The sequence below is a fragment of the Colletotrichum orchidophilum genome, assembly GCF_001831195.1.
Source record: "Colletotrichum orchidophilum strain IMI 309357 chromosome Unknown Scaffold_176.1, whole genome shotgun sequence".
NCBI classification, from domain to species: Eukaryota; Fungi; Ascomycota; class Sordariomycetes; order Glomerellales; family Glomerellaceae; genus Colletotrichum; species Colletotrichum orchidophilum.
This window is the reverse complement of record NW_019173132.1, coordinates 20460-40719: the sequence shown is the minus strand read 5'-3', so window position 1 is coordinate 40719 and position 20260 is coordinate 20460. Positions and strand designations below refer to the sequence as shown.

The window sequence follows — 20260 nt, the reverse complement described above, 5'->3', positions numbered from 1 at the left end:
CAAGGGGGGTATGGATGGTCACCGCCCATCCAGCTGCATGAGAGAGCTGACCATGACTGACTCTTGCTCTGGCATGGACGTCTATGCGGGAGCCTCTCGCCATGGGCTCGGGAACACCTTCCAGGCAGGCCTTCTTTTTTCAGCTCGGAACGCTCTTTGGTACCGCCTCAGACTCGACCTTGCCTGCCTGCCTGCCTGCCTGAATCGAAGGCGCGTGCTTGTGTCCGGCGCACAGCCCGATTTTTCTTCTGCTCGCTTCGTTCCGGCAGAGAAGGTCAGATGACTGATTGATGAGGTGGCCTGGACATCCGTCCATATCCAGTTGAAGAACGGCTTTGAAAAACAAACACTGTCTAATATCGGTCTGTCCCAGTCTTTCCGGGTTGCTGGGGGACTGATATTGCCGTGGTCGAGATCTGGCGCCCATCTGGCAACCGGAACGGCCGTCTCGGTTGCGCTATCCCGATCTCGTAGTCAGCAACATCGCCAACACCAAGCTCACAGGGAACCACAGCGGGCTCTCTCGGTGTTTGAGGTGGGGCGCCGCCTGGAAAAGCCGAGCCGAGGAGATGCTCTCTTCTGATGTGACTCTTGTGTGTGTGTGTATGTGTGTGTGCGTGTGTGTGTGTGTGTGTGTGTGGATGTGTGTGTCTGGATGTGAGATGCCCCCATGTAACCGGGTATCAAGTCTTGTCGTCTACGATCTCTGGCGCAGAGCCTTCATATGCTGCAAAGGTTGTCTTGAGTTTGATGTCGCTTTCGATTTGCCTTCATTCTTATGCACCTAGAGAGGCTGTACGCAATACGTACTAACAGTGTAACACGGCATCAAAGTGCGAGCAAGGCCCAGGGGAGGGGCACAGGAGATTCTTTCCGCAAAGCATCTCTTGTCTGGGCTTAGGTAATCTGGCATCTTACACGTTCCATCCGCGCAAGCGTGACTTCGCTCTTTTCAGGGAGCAATAATTACCTTAGGTAGCAAGGGAAAGAAAAACTCGGCGTCTGGGCGCCACGCTGCAAAGTTTTCGCTGCAAAGTTTTCCCAGTTTCTCTTAGTCGTCGATTGTATCCATTACGTTTCCGACCCGCACTTCTTCGCCTCATCTGATCACTTCTCCAAGCCAAGCTTTCCAACTAATAAACCAAGCAGTCTGTCCAGCCCTCAGCTTTGCGCAGCCGTCGGCCCTTGCGTGCGCTGTCACGCTCACACTTCTCCCAGTCTCTTCCCCGTCGTTTTGTGATGCGGAAGTGGGTCGTCCCTTTTCATTTTCCAAAGATCCCGTACCATCATCCATGATCCCTTGGACTCCGTTCCGGGCCCCCAGCCTTTCTCTCTTTTCTTCCCAGCAGGACCGACCACCATCGACCGACTTTGCCTTGCCAGCCGCTCTTCTTCCGTACACTTTGGTCGTTTATACCGTCGTTGCCTGACTTGACATCAGTTTTCGTCCTTATGGAGTCACCATCTTCAAAACTCGGGATAGCTATGACTATCTTACATCCAGTCAGGTGACGGCCTGTCCGAGGCAAGGTAAGACAAGCGCAGAAGACGGCCATTCCTTGACACATCTTTGCGCATTCGTTTAATGACTGAAGAACCTGAGCAATGATGTTATGCTTCAGCTCATGGCTCACTGGCTCAACTCGGTACACCCATGACATTATCATTACTAAATACCCGAATACTCGTCCAATGGTTGGTTGCCGGCCAACTTCGTGTCGCCAGCATTTCTCTCCTTCGCTAAACATTCATCTCTTCTCCCATCCGGACCTGGTGTTGACTGGTCGTCCCTGGACCTTGACATGGACCACATACGGACATCGTCTACTGTCCGTGAGCACGGGTAGAAGCATGTCACCTGGGGGCGGCACACCAGTACCGCGCCGTGTCGTGTACGGACAAGGCTCCGCCTCCATCTGGATGAAGCTCTGGATGCTCATGTGACGGGGCATGTCTCCATTCCTCTGTTTCCATTACCCAATTTTGGGCCATGAGCAACCCTTTGCCTCTTCAATTTGCTATATTAATCTGCGGGCCGCTCACACAGGCTCGGCTACTAATGTCCAGTGCAAGCCACTCCTCGGCATGACTCTGACGAGACGTCCACAACCTGCTTCTTGCGATACACGCCCAGTCCCGAAACCCAATCCACTCGCGATCCGTGGATGAGCCTATCTGCCCCTGTCTCTTGATTCTCACGCCCCGTATCCGTACGTCTTGGAGTTTCTACTCCTCTCTCCCCATATCACCTCAGCGATTGCGAAGAGCACGTATTGTCTTGTGCCACGCACTCCCTTCACCCCCTCGTCTCGACTACTTCCCCAAGTTCCAACGTTCCCTGGTCTTGGTCTAGTAACTTCACAAGCGGTTGAGGTTGGACCACCTGAACACGCCAAACCACCATCTTCCCCGCATCACCACAACTTCCTCTTACCTAAAAGCCCCGGTCTTTGACTAATAGAAAAGTCGTTTCTGGCTTGCTCTGTCGACGGACCCGGGCCCCCGGTGTCGTCGCTCCTACATTGCAGCTCACACTTGACGCTTTGCCGTACGACTAGCCTCCCTCTACCTCACCATACCCCGGCTTGTCAGAGAGAACGGAAGACGCAAGGAAAGAGAAAAAAAAAAGAGGAACAGCCAAGAAACGTGTGTGCGTTTAGTGGTGTGTCGTGCAAACCATTGAAACAACGAGCGCAGCGACCCGGACCTTCAAGGTCAAAGTAAAGTTCCTGCAGCCATGGCTTCTCCGCGACTTCTCCAACTGCAAATCTCGTCCCAGTACCACACCCCCCCGGGCACTCCTCCGACAGGCCACAACCACCCTCATCCTCTGACCAAATACAAAATGGACAGCCCAGAGCCGCATCGACCTGCTACCCCAGAAAAGAATGGCAGGTCCTCTTTCTCGTCCATTCGCGAGAACGACTCCGATTTAGCCCAGACGTTCACTTCCTCCAAGGTCTCTTCCTACGCACAGAAAGCTACCAACGCCGTGTTCGACGACTCCTCTGCATCGCCTTCGCCGATTGCTTCACCCTCCCTCGAGATGGCAGAAGTCCAATTCATGCCCCCCGTCACCCACCCCAGCAGCAGACTTCATGGCGGCTGGTATCCTGCCTCCAGCTTCAAGGGCTGGAAGCAAATCAATGTCAAGGGCAAGACGGCCAGCAAGAGCTTCAGTGACCTCCAGGCCTTGCACATGTCATGGAGCACCCCCCCGCCATCACCCAAGGGCAACAAACCCAACAATGCCCGCGCACCTATGGAGAGACTGCCCTTGGAGATCCTGGGTAAGATTCTAGTCATACTGTTAACGTGGAACCTCGCGAAGCTGACCATGCACTAGGATCGATCATTGAGCTCCTCGTCCTCGACATTCCTCCGCCGTACGGCACTGCGCGCCGCAATGTCGACTTGATGTCCTTGCTTCTGACCTCGAGATCGGTCCACGCCGCGACCCTCAATACCCTGTACAAGCATATCACCATTCCTCACTCGAGAATCTTCCGCAAGTTCCTGTCCAACATCACAACACACCCTGCGCTGGGCACGATCGTACGGCGCATCGACTTTAGTCACTTCAACAACGCAACCCTCTTCGAGTCTGCCAGCGAGCGCAAGGGTACGCGGAACCTGACGGCGGATACGTTGCTGCAATGCTTGGAGCTCACGCCACACCTCCAAGAGTTCCTGGCGATGGAGCACATCGACGATGACATCGGCGCCGAGGTGCTGCAGAAGCTCTTCTTCGGCATGCCTCGCTTGCAGGCATTGGACTTTGCCGGGTGCACATCACCGTCTTTCAAGAACTCCTTTGCGTCTCTGGTAGACATGGACTGGCCCGAGACACTTTCGATTACGCGCCTCTCGCTTCACAAGTGCTTGACACTACCCCCCGCGCTGTTCGAGAAGATCATGCCACGCCTCACCAACGTCACGCACCTGGACCTTGCCCAGACCAAGATCACGGACCGGGCGCTGCAGGCCATTCCGAAGACGGCCAATATTACCCACTTGAACCTCGCCAAGTGTACACTGCTCACAGCGCCCAACGTTATCAACTTCCTTGCGACCCATCCGGCGGTCAGGAATCTCGTCTACCTGAGCGTGGCCACCGATGCTCGGAGCCATCAGCTGCTGGATGTGGAGGACGTCTCGCAGCTCATCCCTGTGCTGCCCAAGACGCTTCGGTCTTTGAGCCTAAAGGGTAGCCGCATGGATGACTCGCACATTGAGTTGCTGCGACCGCTAACGAAGTATCTGGAGGAGCTCGCCGTTGGGCGTGATATGGACGTCAATGCCGCCGCTAAGCTGCTCGAGCCGGCGGACGAGAAGAAGGAGGAGAAGCCCCACATGATCCGATATCTAGATCTTTCGGACCTCTGGGGTAGCGAGCTGGACATTGTGGACCTGTTTTCGAGTCGAAACTCGCTGCTAAAACCGAGCTCGGTGCCGCTCGAGGTGGTCGAGATCTCGGAGCAATCTTTCAAGAGCCTATCTCGGAACAGGGCATTGGAGCGCGTCGGCTGGTCCCTGCAGGAGATCGGAAGCCGATGCTGGATGGTCCGAATGCAGGACCACCGCAAGGACCAGGACCGCGGCTACCGGTGGTGGAAGATTGGCGCCGACAACTGGGGCATGCGCAAGATCCCGGTCGCGCGCGCCGAAGTCGGCGGTATGTATGGGTCCTTCATGTTTGGACGCAAGCTATGAATCATATGCGCATCGCGTCGTCGCATGGGGAATCGAAACGGAAAAATAGGGGAAAGGGAAAGGAATTGCATTTGAATGCATGGACCGAAGAATAAGCGACTAGCATCATCAGCATCTGATTCCCCACGCCTTGGCCTTGCTTTTTGTTTTTCTGTTTTTGTTTTTCTTCTTCTTTTTTTTTTTTTTTTTTTTTTTTCATCATTCATCGGGAGGAGTTGGGATACCAAAACCAAAAAAGCACATTTGTTTTTTTCTCGGATCATACGGAGTGGGAATTTGTAGCCACCGGTCGGTCAACCATACTTGGTGTTGTGGCAGGCCGGAAGATGGAAAAAGGAGCGGTATTCAACGGCCTCTGACAGCAAAGAAAGAAAGAAAGCAACATCAGCGATGAATGACTTGGCTTTGATGTACGTTACTGGAACAAATGGCATAATCTCTAATCCTTATGTTAGACTATTGTGTCTCTCCAACCCTGTGGTGATTCTTGGTACTGCCGACCTGGCTCTCCACCATCGTCACCATGGTTGTCGCAAACAACTGGCAGCTCCAATCCAGCAGTTCAGGCTTCCATTGAGAAGCTTTCGACGTACCTGCAGTGGCTACATCATCGTGCCGTCACACCGAGCCGCGAAGGTCAGCATACCCCTGCCCCGGAATGCGCTCCTGACTTCAGTCGCCTGGAAAATCTCACCTTACGTAAGTCGGATCGGCTCTTGGCAGAAAGTCAACTCATCTTTTCTCTCGTATCGTGGCCACGGTGTAGCCTTACGCGCTGACCTAGTCCCCATCCTCGACCTGACTGCCAACATCCCAAAAGAAAAAAAAAAAAAAAAAGGGCCATTTGTCTCGAGCTCCAAGTACGGCAGGATATCACATCCTTCTCTTTTTCTCTGTTCTTTGTCGAGAAGCTGACCGAGCTCTTTTCTAGGAGGAATTACCCAAAAGCGCTTGCTTGACAGCAAGTCGCCGCCGTCGTTAGCCCGTCATGGCATTTGGCTGGTCAGAGTATGTAGCCACATGTCCCTCCACCCACGTACCCCATACCCCAACCTACATCATCACCGAAATCCCAACATCACCACCACGTCCGTTAATTTGGCGAAAACTAACCACACAACTCCCACCACTATAGAGCTCGCTCTCTCCTCCTCGTCTTTGGTCCCATCCTCCTCCCCAAGGCCATCGCAGCCTACAAATCAATCCGCAATGCCTCCCAACACAGCGGCGAACCGATCCCCCCTCCGCCCCGCATAACCCGCGCCCTCGCCATCCTGACGGCCATCGTCCTCGTCTACCTCGTCAAGACCCTCCCGCTCTTTGCACCCGAAAACCTCTTCACACTCACTCAGTCACGCCTCCAGATCCCCGTCGACGTCCTCTTCAACCGCCTCTCCTCCCTACGTTCGGAATCCGCCCTTACGGCCGCCGACGAGCGCCTCCGCGCCCGCTTCGTCAACCTCGAGTCCCGCCTCCTATACCTCCAGCTCGGCCCCGCCGCCCTCGCAGACTGCCCCTTTTGCAAATCCGAGGACCCCAAATCCTACTTTTACTACGCGCTCCCCGCCATCGTCCTCCCGCACCTTGTCAACCTCATCGCCCTCGCCGCCGTCACATCTTCCACCTTCACCGGCCGCGACGGTGCCCGCTGGCGCTCCCACGCCACCATGGCCGCCGCCGCCCTCGCCGCAGCAGACGCTGTCCTCGTGGGGCAGTACGATTACTCCGCCAACGCCGCCGCCCTCCGCCTTCAGGACATGGACTTCTTCTACTGGAAGGCCCGCGCGCTACGGTACGTCGCCCTGGCCCTCCTCGACGTCGGAGTCGGCACCCTCCTCTTCCTCTCCGGCACCCGGCGGGCTTTTGTCCTCCCGCCCTCGGAGGCCGAGCGCATCGAGGCGAGCAACCGCGCCCTGACAACGGTCAAGAGCAAGCTGAGTGCGCTGGGGATTGTCAAGAACACGACCTTACGCGACGAGGAACTGCGCGCGCGGAGTCAGGCGTACTGGCTGCGCGAGGGCCAGATGGTGCGCGAGGCTATGGAGGAGAGGGAGGTTGTCGAAAGCGTCAACGACGCGCTGGAGAACAGGATCAACATACAGCAGGTCACGAGCGACGCCGAGACGTACACCGAGGGCGTGTTTAGACAACCGGAAGGACCAGCGCAATGAGCGGCGGTAGGTCCTATGCGGTCAAAGTTTAGAGTTGATGTAGCATGTGCATAGACAGCCACCGCATCTTGGAAAGAGAAGAAGAACGAGTACACAACTGCTTTCACTCAGGAATATGTGACCAAGCTTTGCGCGAGCTTGAAGAGAAACAATGTTGGTCTTTAATACGCCTCATGGGCTGGTAATCCGTCACAAGTATTTCCATGAAGCCTGTCTCCCAAGAGTCCCCCTAAACCCTACCGTACCCTATCCTTGGCCCTGACGGCATCCACCATCTTTTCTGATGTACTAACCCAAGAACCTCCCTAACCTCAATGCCTCTTGATTTGCACGTCAACCAATTGAATGCTTCAGGCATGCTCAGTTGTCTCTTTGTCTCTCTCCCAGGCTCTCCCCTTGAAATACCTGGTGACCGTTTCTGTGCAAAGAAGTCTTTCTCCCCCTCTCTCTCAGATCAACACCGGTGGTTCTTTCTTATATGACATGTTTTTCTTGTGTTTGGCAGTGTAGTGAATCCACCCACGCAGCCCACCCACGCAGGTGTCTAACTCATAAGAGGTAGCCAATGATAAAGGTCTTCAACCCCCCCTGAACTCCCCTTTGTCATGTCGGGCGAGAATGAATTCATCAGATTGCCGTCTCTACGCCTCATAACAACGTCTCACGCGGTCCACGACGACCTCCACTAGCTGCCGCCCCTTCCCGTCGCCGCGCTACTACCGCTGTCCTTGCGATCGCGCTGGGCCACCGCCGAGCCCTGGTCCAGACCCTCCTCGGCGCTGCGCTCAAGGAAGCCCGCCCACAGGTCCGCAAGCGACTCCTTATTCGCTGAGGTGGGCGTCTCGGAAAAGAACTCGGCGCTCAGCGACGGGGTGCTGGGCGTGCGGTGGAACGGGGAGGCTGGTAGGCGCAGGATGTTGGAAGAAGTGCCCGGCCTGGCAAGGCCTGCCTGCTCTCGCTGCTCGTCTGTCCAATTGAGGTAGCCGGCCATGACTTGCAGGATCTGGAAGCGCTTGGGGTCGGAGCGGTCCAAGGTGAGGAAGTGGAGGAGGTGATTCGTCACGACTTGTCTAGGCATGGTGTTAGCTTGTCTGTGATTTTTGGGTGTATAGACAGGAGAAGAAGAAGAATACCTGTCAACGTTATCCTCTGGTTTCGTCTTCTTCAGGTAACGAAGTGCTTTGGTGAGATGGTCGTTGAGCACGATAGCCTCATGCCGCAGCTTGCCAATCAAGAGGTTCTTCTCCTTGACTTCCTTTTCGAATGGCGCTGTGCGCTCGAGCTCCGCGGTGAGGGTTTCCTTGGCCGACTCTGCTTCGGTAGCCCTGGTATCTGCCTCTTGAACAAGCTTCTTCATGGCCTGCAGCTGCTCCTCTGACGTCTCGACCATCTCCCGCAGCTCCCTCTTCCGCGCATCCTGGATCTCGCGCAGGGCCTTTTGCAGATTATCGATGACCTGGGACTGCTGATCTCGTTCGGACGCGGCGCTCTCATAGCCGTCCCGGAGATTAGCAATCTGCTCCTCCAACTCCGTCACCTTCTCGACCAGGCTCTCCTTGACGGATCGCTCCTCCATGGCGATGACCTCCCACTCGCCCATGGCGTTCGTCGTTGTCTCAACTTCCTCCTTGAGGTTGGCCACCAGCCTCATAAGCTCCTCGCGCTCCTTGACCCAGTTCTGCTGGGACAGGTTGCTGCGGCTGCGCAGGCTCGTCGCCTCGCGCGATGTATCCTGCAATTCTTCCCGGAGCTTCGCCACTTCTTCCTCGGACGCCTTGGCGCCATTCTGCAGCTCTTCGTTCTGAGACTCGAGCTCCTCGATACGCTCCTTGGCCTCTTCCAGCTCAGCGCGGTCGCGCTTGAGTCTTTCGCCGAGCGTCGACTTTAGGTGGTTGACTCTCTCGAGGAGACCCTGGTAGCTCTCTTCTGCCTGTTCTTTGGCCGACGAAGTCTCCTCCAGTTCTGACTTGAGCTGGGTGACGGTCTCATTGTGTGTTCCCTGAATTGTCTCCAGTTGCTTCCTCAATTGTTCAACCTCTGAGCGTAGCGCCTCTCGTTCCTTTGTGAGAGCGTCCAGCTTTGCCGTTGCGTCGGGGCTGGTTCCCTGCTCCTCTACGGCCGCCTCTATCGGGGGGTTCGCGTGCCCGTTGCTCGTCGGCCTTTCCGTGTGGCCATTGGCTGTCGTATCCTTATCCGTCGGTTGTTCGGGGCTGGAATCTTCTATGGGTGCGAGAGCCTACAACAGCTGTCAGACAACTGAGCAACACAATCGCAGGTGTGGGCGGGGGGATCAAGGGAGTATCACCTGCACCGGGGTCTCCGGTTCATCATCGCCCTCCTCAGCATTATCCGGCGGAGGAGGCGCGTGGTCCGTCTCTATAGGATCCTTGGGCTTGTTGGCATTCTTCTTCTTCTTGCCGCTCTTCTTCTTCCCTGCAAGGTGCGTCCGTCCTCGTTAGCCTAGCCGCGCATCATGTACACACGGGAAGGATTCAATCGGGGGCGAACCTGAAGATGCGTTTTGTACCGGATCATTGGAGGGAGCGGCGGCCGACATGTTGGATTCTCAGATGCATCGGGAGGTACCGATAGCCCTTTGAGCTGGTGGGCGCGGACAGGAAGCTCTTTTGTTTTACTCGAGGTCCGTTGGTAGATGGGATGTCAACAGTTTGCACCTGGCGGGTTTGCATGTACTTACACCACGTAAGCTAGGTTCGCAAATTAGCGAGCGTGTTCACTTCCCACGCGGAACCTAGGGTGCTGCTCCCCCGTCCCCCACACTAGGTGGTCATGGAGTTCCACAATTAGGTACCGATAGCGAGGTGTATTAGCTAAGGGCCGGTGGACATTGCGCTTAACCGTTGGGAACCGCCGAACCGGTGGAGGTGGAGGTTGACATGTTCTTAGGAGCTGCGATGCTTGCCCTAGAAAATCTAGATGTCGCCATTGACATATCGAATCTTTTATTTCCATTTCTTCCTCCGCGAAATCGTAGATGGAAGAGGAGTACACAGTTTGCGACGATTACCTTTCACTGTGCTTGATGCTGTGTGCACAGGATCGTTACATGAAACGGCGGCTTTAGCAGCTGGTCAACTGATTTACACGAGCCACACTTTAGAGAATTGGCCGTTTGGGTGACTCGACCTGGTCTCAGGCGAACAGACACAGCCAATAGCTTTAAAATGTTGAAAATTGAGGTAAAGATTCATTCGGTACATAAGGTAGTCTTGGTCATGAAGCTGGAATAGCTCGTCCGTATATACAAGTTGCGCCTAGGATCGACCGACTGGCGTATACCCATCCAATGCAGATGGGGAGTACTATGCTTAGTCATCTTTATCTTATCGGCCAAAGCCTTCAAGAAGCGTCTCCGTTTGTTGGAAATTTTCCTCTTTTCCTTTCCTTCTTCACATATTTTACCCTTCGCTGAAATATCACTAGAGCAAGCGCAAATACCATTGACTTGTTCATTTTTGACGCTGAAGTAGAGTGATTAAACGCCTTTTATAATCCCGGTGCTTGCCCCAGCTTCCAGGTTGAAATGGGTGCGACGGGTTCGCTATGTGCGTACATGCTAACCCTTGAATTATGCCCATTGTGTTTCGATGCGGAGACTCCCGAGCGACAAAAACACAATGGAATACCCGATGCAAAAACAAGACTTTTTGGTGAAACAAGAGACAGAGAGAGGGGAACAATTCCGTCGTAACGATGGATATCATTAAAAGAGCCTTTTAACCCCTGGACTTTCTCCTCTTGCCACCCTTGGCCGCCTTGCCCTTGGCCGACTTGGGTGTCTCGACCTCCACGACCTTTTCCTCCTCCTTGGCCTCCTCCTCTGCCTTCTTCTCCTCGACCGGCGCAGCCTCGATAGCCTTGGGCTCCTCGGGTGCGTCCACAGCCATGGGCTCAGGCGGCGGGGCAACGGCCTCCTTCAGCTTGGGGGCCTCGTAGTCGTAGCCAATCGCCTTGAGTTTCTCGGCGCGGTCCAGCCTCTTCTTCTCCTCCTTGGACACCTTGTGCGTCCAGCCCGACTCGGTCCTCGGCTTGGCCACCTCGTTAGCGGCGATCTTGTGCCAGGGAATCTTCTTGAAGCGCTTGTTGGCGCCCTTCCAGACGTCCTCGTGCAGCTGGTCCCGGGGGACCGTCTTGACCTTGAGAATGTGGCCAAAGAGCAGGTAGCTGTCCATGGTCTTGGCCACGATCTCGGCCGTGCTGGCCTCGGCGAACTCGAGAAAGGCGTAGTGCTTGCTGGCGCCCGACTTTTTGTTGCGCGCCAGCCTCAGGCGAGTGATGGTGCCGAACTGTGAAAAGTAGCCCTTGAGCTCGTGCTCGTAGAAGCCGTGCGGCAGCCTCGAGATGAAGACCACGCCGGGCTCCTCCTTCTTGCCGTTCGTCGACTGCTTCTGCTTTTTGGCAAACTTTGGCACCTTGCCCACGTCCTGACCCTCCTTGAAGACCGTTCCGTCGCCGGCCGGCGCATCCTCGGGGTCGAGGCCGGCGGCGAGAGCCGCAATGTCGGCGTCGACCTCGTCGGCGTCGACCTCGTCGTCGTCCTCTCCCTCGAGAGCTACGACAGAAGCCTCGGCATCCTCGGTGACTTCGGGTTCGGCCTCCTCTTCGACGGGCTCGGGGGCGGGGGCGGGCTTCTTCGACTTCGACTTTGCGTCTGCCTTTGCGGGCTTCTGCTTCTTCGCCGCGACGGGAGAAGCTTGCGCCTCCTCGGGAGCTGTTCAAAACAGGTTAGTTAGTCAATGCAATATCGCAGCATCCCATTGGAACATACCTTTGCGCTTGGGGGCCTTCTCGACCTTCTCCTCCTTGGTAACCTTCTTGGTAACCTTCTTGGTCACCTTCTTAGGCGCCTTCTCAGTCGCAGGCTCGACCTTCTCGACCTTCTCGACCTTGGCGGTCTTCTTCGCCGCAGGCTCCTTGCCCGTGACGGCTATTGCAATCATTAGATACTAGAATTAAATTATTGCGTAGCTTGTTAACTTACATCTGGTTCTTTTTCTCAATTCGGGGGCCATTTTTGCTCATGTGTTGAGGAGCAGTTGTCAGTCGGTCCCTAGAAACCCAACCCGTACCCACATGAACGAGTACAGTCGCAAAGGCAAAAGTAATAAAAATTTCCTAGATTCTGCCGCTCCATTGCGGGGGCGGTGAGACACTGCAGCCCGGTCAACTGCGTGGCCCCAGCCGCCCAAGAACAACTTTTTAATGGGGCATTTGGTGCTGGATGTGCGCCATCCTTGAGCAGCGTTGCAGTGCTGCGCTGCGCTAGCCTTTATTGTTAACCAGCTGCCTTCAGTTCCCTGAGAAGTCCAAAGACGGGAACTCACTCAGTCGGCTTCATCAGCTGCTGCCTCACAGCAACGACGCCTCAGGCTGTAATTCTTATATTAACAAACGGCGCTCTCATGTTCTCGTCTTCCAAACAGCATATTTGTGTCTTGGTGACTCCCCAAAGATATCAATTGTCCGATTAAGGTATTCACCACCGCCGATATTGATAAGGAACACTGCAAACCACGACGCATTCAAAAGTTTCCTCCCTAGCCGCATGACCAGAACGCACCACAGAACTCCCAGGACTCAATACATCTCACCGAACCTTCCATCAGAACACATAATTACCAGAAGGACTTCTACTAATCTACGCACTGATTGAGGAGCAAGAACTTCCTCAATCCATATTCCTTTACTCGCTCGAAATCATCAATACGTAACGCCATCCTCACCTCTGAAGCCCACACACCAGCAGGTATCTACAGAGAGGTAACAGTCACACACTGCCCTAACCGGCGCCCATTCTCATCAAACACGTGCCAATCCTCATAAAGGGGGCTCCCTCCATCACAGTAACATGGCCGGCAACGATGTGGAAATGACCCACAATGAGATGTGGGATGACTCCGCGCTCATAGAGTCATGGAACGAGGCTCTAGACGAGTACAAGGTAAGCGGCGGCATTTTCTGTATTTTGTGGGAGAGGATGAAGGAATACAATGCTCGTAGAGCCGACTAGAAACTAACCAACATGGCAGAAGTATCACAGCATCCACGCAAAGGGAGGCAAGCTCAAAGACCTTGATCTTCAGGAGAAGACGGAGGACAAGCCCCAGTATGGCTAAGCCCTCATTCTTCAAACACCTCAAGAACCATCTCTGACACATTAATGATCTTCGCAGGACCATCGACGACACGCAAACGCAGGTGGTCGATCAGCCAGAGATCACGGATAATGGCGCAGAGGGAGCCGACAAAACAAAGGGGGTGATGGTGGGCGACAGCAGCACGGATGTAAATCACCCCAATGATGAGCCCACCCCAGAGGAAAATCCAGACAGATCAAAAAAGCTTGGCTTTTCTTCTTTTTCCTCGCTCGTCATGCGATTTTCCGTCTTGATTGCTTCCGCTAACGTCTTCCTTGTTTGCCCCCGATCTAGGTCCGGGTCCAGGCAGATTCAACAGGCGTGCCTATCGCAGCAAAGGCTAATGACCCCCAAGGGCCTGCGATAATGGGCCCGCAGAGTCTTCTCGGATCAGGTATGTAAACGATCCTGGGATATCCAAAGTCGTGGCAGCACTTGCACAGTAGCCTTCTTCTACCAGAAAACTGGACGTGGACACCGAAACTGACCGATGACCCCATTCTGCGGGTTTGCAGTGCAAGATGAAGGCTTGAAGAGACTTTTGATGTCGTGGTACTATGCCGGTTACTATACGGGATTGTATGAAGGACAGCAGCAGCAACAGCAACAGCAACAGTAGGGACTTTGGAGACATCAAAGTAGATGCCGCGAGCGAGAGAGCCGCGGCAAGTTGCAACCACAGGCTGAGCGGACCCCTTGGGCCTGGGACACACAAAGGCAAGGTTGTGTGGGGAATGGGGTGAGGCTGGCCGTCCTGAAAAGCGGCTACAAGAGAGTTTATCTGATCGACGTGCGGGAGGGCGACTTCTGTAACACGATCTGTTCCATCATCCGATGATGCAACGGCGCCACACCGTTCCTTGTCTGAGGTTCGCCGTGGCATGTGTCACACGAACGACGGGAGCAGCAACCTCTCAGTCAGCAGCCTCTTGATTCAGCGCTCTCTTCCGTTGTCACCTTGGTCACTTGGGACGGGGGAATTTATGATGCGGTCCGAGTCGGGTTCGGGCGAACTGGACCTGGCGGACCCAACATAATCCTCGTGGCTGCAACTGTGCAGCATGATTGAGAAAAAGAAAAGAAAATTACTAGCTCGCTTTCGTCGGCTCCCAAAAGTTCGTTTTGTTTCACTGTGGAAGGGTCTAGGCTTGGTCTTTTCTCCCCTTTCGCACCGAAGGAAAAGCCCAAGCAGGATGCGAGTCGGGACTCTTCTCTCGTCATCGCGCAGACGAAAACTGAGCAGGTAACGACGCAATACGCAACGAGCAGACCGAACCCTTAACAGAGAGTCCTGGCAAGGCCGCCGCGCCGCGGGCGGGTATACAAGAGATGACACCACGTAGTGCAGGCCGGCCAAGAGGGTTTGGGATATGATGAAGGCGGGAAGCGTTAGTTGAGATGACTCTCTGTAGGGTCGTGATTGGAAACAAGTCAAGAGGTATTGGATGGAAACATGGGGATGTAGTGTTCCACCGATCCGCGGCCTGGATACCTCAAGGCCCATCCGGGCATGTTCAGCGTGGACTTGCGTACTACCCTAGATCGATTTCTGGTGGATGTGTTTCCATATCGGTGATGCACCGTTCGATAAACTACATGACCGTGATATATCAGTTACTCATCTCAGATAGGCCGTTTTCTGGGCCGCTCTATCCAGAAGGTTTGCACACTGAGCATGGAGATCCTCCGGTCCGGAGTCATGTTGTAGAGGACGGACGTCCATCCCAAAGTGAAGTATGCAGTGGATAACACGGCCCGGGTATGACGGATGGGATTACGTTGGGCTTGACAGGAGGCCGATGCCCTCTTTCGGCCCATGCCCGAGCAAGCTGTCGTGCGCTGTCGATATCAGGCTGACCGAGCCACCGAGCACGGACTGGCCGAGATGGATCTTGACCTAACAAGTGTCGACGGAAGGAAGGCTGCGCTAGGGGAAGCGTTGGGCACAGCCAGTCTCCGTAGGCCTCGAACCAAGAAATGACGGGATGATGGTGTGATGGCGGTGCTGGAAAGAGAATAAGCCGATGTCTAACGCCGTTGAAAGACCTGTGCCAAGACAAGGCTGGTGGCTCCACTACAGGGCTATAAGAGCAGGTAGTGTAGGAGCGGTCGGTAAGGATAATTACTGATGCTTGCTGAACAAGAGCAGGGCACATGGATGTATTTGTGGTTGTCTAGGAAGTTGGGATCGGGGATGGGACGGAGGTGTGTGACGGCTGAAGATGGCGGGTGAGATGGGCAAAGTTGAGCGGAGGACTGGATGACGGTGAGATTGGATTGGGGCGCGTCTCTGAATGTGTTTGTGTGTGTGGGTTGTCTTGCAACAGAGAACTCTTGGACAGGTCTTGATGTGTGGGCCGGAATGAGAGTTGCCCGTGACCAGAAGACTTCAGAAAGAACGACACCGACACACTAAAAAGAGGGTAGGTTCCACATAGGAGGGAGGAAGGGGTGAACGGGGAGGGGGGGGGGGGCTTGTTGTTTCAAAGTCTTCATTGGCTGTTTGAGCAGCTGCACGCCCGGCATCAAGGTGCTTGGTGACGCAGGCTCGCCGCACGCCTGGTTATCTTGATGCCTCGCTATCCGTGCCGACTCATGCCGGGTTTGCGGGTAGATTGGGGAGTAGACTGCTTGGTGAGGCAAAAAAGCCGAAAACCGAGATGGTGCGGGATGGTGGTGTTGCAACTTGCGCAGCAATACGGATACAGCCTAATACGGAGAGACGCGAGGAAGCCGGGGGGGGAGCGAATGGGGACGTACATGTATGTACCTTGGCACGTGTGAAGCTGATGGGACCTGCCTGGCCTAGTTACCGGTATTCGACGTGCCCAAGTATGTAAGCCAAGTTCGGTCCAGTTGCAGCAAGTCTCTTGGAAGAAGTTGAGGAACTCTTCACCCACGATACACGTGAAAAGACGAGAGGAAAGATACGTATTTTGAGGTGCCAGCGCTAAAATAGAAAAAATAAAACAATATTTGTGCCTGACCACTGGAAGGGGTGGAGGGTTAGAATCTAAGGTTGAACGGTAGAGTTGTATTGTGTCTCGGTACCTGCAGGAACGGTGCGGCGCCAGAAGACGAACTCGGGATGCAGAAAGCCTCAAGAGGAAGGAAAGCTGGAAAACGGGGTAGGAGAGTGGGTGGGAAGAGTCGAAAAAGTGGAGACCCCATGCCATGGGCCGTGGCTCCGAGCCTCCGGCAGCTAAAATGTCTTGTCAGGGGGTGGATTTGACAGTCCAGCTACCTTAATTGGCCGCATTAAGGTTTAGTGCCCCCCCGAGACAGCGGGAGGGTTAATTTGCGCGATGAAGAACCTCGGGGGAAGGAAGAGACAAGCGTTGGGTCGGGCGATTCTGGCATTTCGGGAGAGGGTCTTGCTGAGATCGATTGATTTCTCTCTCTATCTTATCTATTTGTGTGACGTAAGGTACCTCCAACGGTTTTTGTGTCTTGGCAAGGTCCAACTCGGACTACCGACATAGGTACTAACCAGCACGATACCTTGCATCGAAAGCCCTTTGGCGTTGTCCAAATGCCACGAACGTGCTGGTTCCACGCTATTCCCTCCGTCGAGAGGCCTCCCTTTTTCAGGAAATCTCCCGCACAATGCCGTAGCAATCCCAAGAGAAGAAAACTCTTTGGGTTCGACGTCGCCTAGGGTCCGAGCGAGTGCCGTGTTCGGAATAACGGCCAGGGGGTGTCACTTAGCGAGATGCCAAAACACGACTCGAGACGATTCTGTCACAACTCCTTCTCAACCGCACACTGCTCCTTCGCCGCGCTAAGGTAGCGCAACTGCGTGCCGTCTTAACCAAGCTGCCATGGCATCCACATCCGACTTTTCCATCCTTTCCCTTCCACGCCCTCCCAGTCCCTCGCCATGTCTTCCGCGTAGGTACCACCACTTTGTACGGATAGGCCATATTCACTTATTACTCACAGATCATTCCGGGGGGTCTCTGGCTGGCTCGCAGTCGCTCGCTTGTTCTGCTCATTGTCACTAGCAGCATGCCCCCCGGTCGAGAGACTTCACTCTGCTTTGCTAGCTGCGAGACAAGACAGGACAGCCCACCTCCCTGCTGATGGCACACCAAGCTTCTCACCTGTACGAAATACTACTGCGGCTCCGTTGGCAGCGTCATCGTCGTCTCTACTACCCCTGCTGCTGTCTCCCCGTTCCCGTTCGCGCGCTGGTGCCTCTCTCTCGTCTTTTCCTCTGTCGTCCCTCCTTATCCTCCCCGTCATCCATCCGTTCGCAGCACGCTCCCCTGCTTCCTGTTCCTCCCAACCCTGGCCCCTACTACCCCTACTACCACCACCACCCACTCTCCACCCACTCTCCACCCACCTCGTCTTGGCTTTTTTGTTCTTAATTTGCTCCAAGCTTGGGATGGCAATGCCGTCGTGGGTCTGTGCTTCGTGTGTTTAATCGGACGCTACATCCCCGAGCAACGAACCGCCCATTGACACCTTGTCTTGCAGACTTACACATACTAGACCCCTGCTCCGTGTCCATCCGCGTTGCCTCCCTGCTCCTCTTCCTTCTTTCCCCACCCCCTTCTGCAGCATCCTGCACAGTAAAGACCCCCGGATGCGTTGCTTGGCTGCGCTTGGCTTGCATGGCCGGGGTCCAAAGTGCTTGGTGCCCTTCCAACACTTTCCAAGGACGTGCTGGCGGAAGATTTTCTCATCCTGTTTCGTCGAGGTCGATGTTGCGGCCGGGAAGGGGCTATCCCACGCCACGCCATGCCATGCCCTGCCCTGCCATGCCCATAGACCGACCAGTGACACTACCTCTCCCTCAACTCGCAAAGTACCTTGGCCCATTACATGGGATAACGAACCGAGAATGCGACCTGGCCCGCGCTCCTCATGCCAGGCGAGCCTCGCCAGATTTAAGCTCTCCTCCTCCCCCCTCATCCTCGCCGCCAAAGAGGTTTCTAGTTCTTCTCCCCCATCTCTTCTTCATTCGCCTCGTGTCTTCACTCATTCCCTGTGTGACCTTCGTTCTCTTTTCGGTTCCGTGTTCACTCTTCTTCGTCACGAGCAGGCCCTCGCCATTAAAGCCATACAGCTACAGCTTAACCCTTTTATTACTGTCGACTTTCTAGCCGGGCTCTAGCAGTCTCGCCAACAGCAACCAAATCTTCACAGAGGAGAATTAAAGAAAACAAGGGGAGGCAACTACAGGCCGCAACATCCTCGACGTGCGAAAAGAAAAGGTCACTATAATCGACATCGACAACACACCACTTGAACCGACAAAATGAAGTTCTCCGCCGTGTTGGCTCTCTCCGCTGCCGTCATGGCCTCCGCCAAGTCGGTCCGCAACCACTACCCGGTCCGCCGAGATGGTCATAAGAAGGGAGAAAAGGGACAGGCTGCTGGACAAATCGCTGGGCTCCCCGCAGGCATGACCGGATTTGGCGTCTCCAACAGTCAAATTACCGAGGTAATCATCATTTGGGCGAACCCGGGTGCCGGAGCCCCTACGATTAACATCAACCCTCCCGCCGGTGGTGCCGCCGCTCCTCCTGCTGCCGCGCCTCCTGCCACACCTGCTGCTCCTCCCGCCGCGCCCCCGGCTGCTCCCCCTGCCGCTCAGACGACTCACAACGTAAGTTAATCATGTCGACTCTGGCACCATACCAAATCAGAATCACTAATACGCATCTGCAGGTCGTGGTTGGTGGCGCCGCTGGTCTTGTCTTCGTTCCCGATCAGATCAAGGCCAACGTCGGCGATATGGTTGTCTTCACCTTTATGAGCCAGAACCACACTGCTACCCAGTCCTCCTTCGCGAAGCCCTGCGACCCCTTGGCTGGCGGCATGAACTCCGGCTTCATGGCCAACCCCAACAACTCCGTCAACCCGCCTCCCCAGGTCGCCATGCAAGTCATGGTCTCTGAGCCTTTGTGTAAGTTTTGCACGCAACTCACACACACCCCGGTCTGTGCCACTGTACTAACACACGTCTCCAGGGTTCTACTGTGCCCAGGCCAACCACTGTGGAAAGGGCATGACCTTCTCCATCAATCCTACCGCCGCGAAGACTCAGGCTATGTTCCAGTCGATGGCCATCGCCCAGAAGGGCCACGGAGCCGGTGGCGCCATCACCGGAGGCACTCCCCCCGCGGCTGCTCCCCCAGCTGCCCCCGCAGCCTCTGCTCCCGCCGCCGCTCCCCCTGCCGCCGCTCCTCCTGCTGCCAACCCCGCCGTCCCCGCTGCTGGGGGCGAGATTCAGCAAGGCACCGGACAGATCAACGGCAACGGTGCTTGCGTATGCTCTGTCACCTGCTCTGCAGGATCTTTCCCCGCGGTCGGAGCACAAGGTGTCGGCTCTTTCGGCGGCATGGCAGGCTCTCTTCCCATGGCAATGATGGAGGTCTGAAGAGGACGATACGGGTCCGATCACGTTCACGTGTGAACCTAATCCGTCTTCTTTAGTAGTCCATTTTATTTATGCTCCTGGGAAAAGAGAACCTGTTTTTTTGCCCACTCCGCTGGGAACGATACCACATATCCGGAGTTGTTACGATATACACCTTCAAGGGAACCCGTCTCATCACGACCTTACTCTTTTTTTTCTTTTATTCATCATGTAGATTTCTCTTTTGCTGGTTGTGGAGACATTGTAAAAGAAGAGCGAGATCTTCCGCGCACGTTAGTAGTGGATGATAGAAAAACTCTTTTTTTTTTTTGGTTCCGGCTTGGGTTGAGCCCGCTCCCCTTGCTTAGGGGAAGTAGGAATGGGGATGAGGGTTTAGGTGATAATTACAGATGTATGACTGGTTCGTATTTCCTGGATGGAAAAACACCATTTTTTTGTTCGCAACCGCCTAATAAGGAATCAATATATCGATGATGAAAGATCCACAGCCTCGGATTTCCTTTGATTCGTGTTCTGGGTTTTATTCGTCCTTCGAAAATGCTACTATTCGCCTACTGAATTCTCTAGCGATAAGTCAAGTAACCGCCTAAGCGCAGGATAAGAGATGGAGCCGGCCCTGAGAAAGTACCCGGAAGATACAACTCGGGGGTTTCTGATTCGGCTCACGACTCGTGAGGTCAACCCGGTTTGATCGACCGTCAGTGTGCCGGATAAGCGCCGATAAGAGGCAGTGATGAAAGTCGATCAAGGAGGCGGCTTGCCGTGTGTCTATTCCCATCTTCCCAGGCGTGCGTGTCATGCCGTGTCACGTCACGTCAACTCGAGTC

At 54.9% G+C, this 20260-nt stretch overlaps 6 protein-coding genes across 6 annotated transcripts; 4 read left to right on the top strand and 2 right to left on the bottom strand.

The window, feature by feature from the left end:
- Positions 1-2737: 2737 nt before the first annotated feature.
- On the top strand, positions 2738-4713 carry CORC01_13067 (leucine Rich Repeat domain-containing protein; the record flags this gene model as incomplete). Its single annotated transcript, XM_022624685.1, has 2 exons — positions 2738-3290; positions 3347-4713. 2 exons carry the CDS (start codon positions 2738-2740, stop codon positions 4711-4713), a joined length of 1920 nt encoding a protein of 639 aa, XP_022468803.1.
- Positions 4714-5701: 988 nt separating this feature from the next.
- Positions 5702-6884, top strand: CORC01_13066 (uncharacterized protein; the record flags this gene model as incomplete). The annotated part of the gene is made up of 2 exons (XM_022624684.1): positions 5702-5721; positions 5849-6884. 2 exons carry the CDS (start codon positions 5702-5704, stop codon positions 6882-6884), a joined length of 1056 nt encoding a protein of 351 aa, XP_022468802.1.
- Positions 6885-7569: 685 nt separating this feature from the next.
- CORC01_13065 (uncharacterized protein) lies at positions 7570-9441 on the bottom strand (the record flags this gene model as incomplete). The annotated part of the gene is made up of 4 exons (XM_022624683.1): positions 7570-7954; positions 8018-9120; positions 9190-9317; positions 9393-9441. The coding sequence occupies 4 exons, from the start codon at positions 9439-9441 to the stop codon at positions 7570-7572; spliced, it is 1665 nt and encodes a 554-aa protein (XP_022468801.1).
- A 1180-nt stretch (positions 9442-10621) lies between these two features.
- CORC01_13064 (RNA recognition domain-containing protein) lies at positions 10622-11917 on the bottom strand (the record flags this gene model as incomplete). Its single annotated transcript, XM_022624682.1, has 3 exons — positions 10622-11616; positions 11674-11832; positions 11887-11917. 3 exons carry the CDS (start codon positions 11915-11917, stop codon positions 10622-10624), a joined length of 1185 nt encoding a protein of 394 aa, XP_022468800.1.
- An 836-nt stretch (positions 11918-12753) lies between these two features.
- CORC01_13063 (uncharacterized protein) lies at positions 12754-13661 on the top strand (the record flags this gene model as incomplete). The annotated part of the gene is made up of 5 exons (XM_022624681.1): positions 12754-12846; positions 12935-13011; positions 13079-13190; positions 13337-13436; positions 13558-13661. 5 exons carry the CDS (start codon positions 12754-12756, stop codon positions 13659-13661), a joined length of 486 nt encoding a protein of 161 aa, XP_022468799.1.
- Positions 13662-18308: 4647 nt separating this feature from the next.
- Positions 18309-19433, top strand: CORC01_13062 (uncharacterized protein; the record flags this gene model as incomplete). The annotated part of the gene is made up of 3 exons (XM_022624680.1): positions 18309-18659; positions 18722-18959; positions 19024-19433. The coding sequence occupies 3 exons, from the start codon at positions 18309-18311 to the stop codon at positions 19431-19433; spliced, it is 999 nt and encodes a 332-aa protein (XP_022468798.1).
- Positions 19434-20260: the final 827 nt, after the last annotated feature.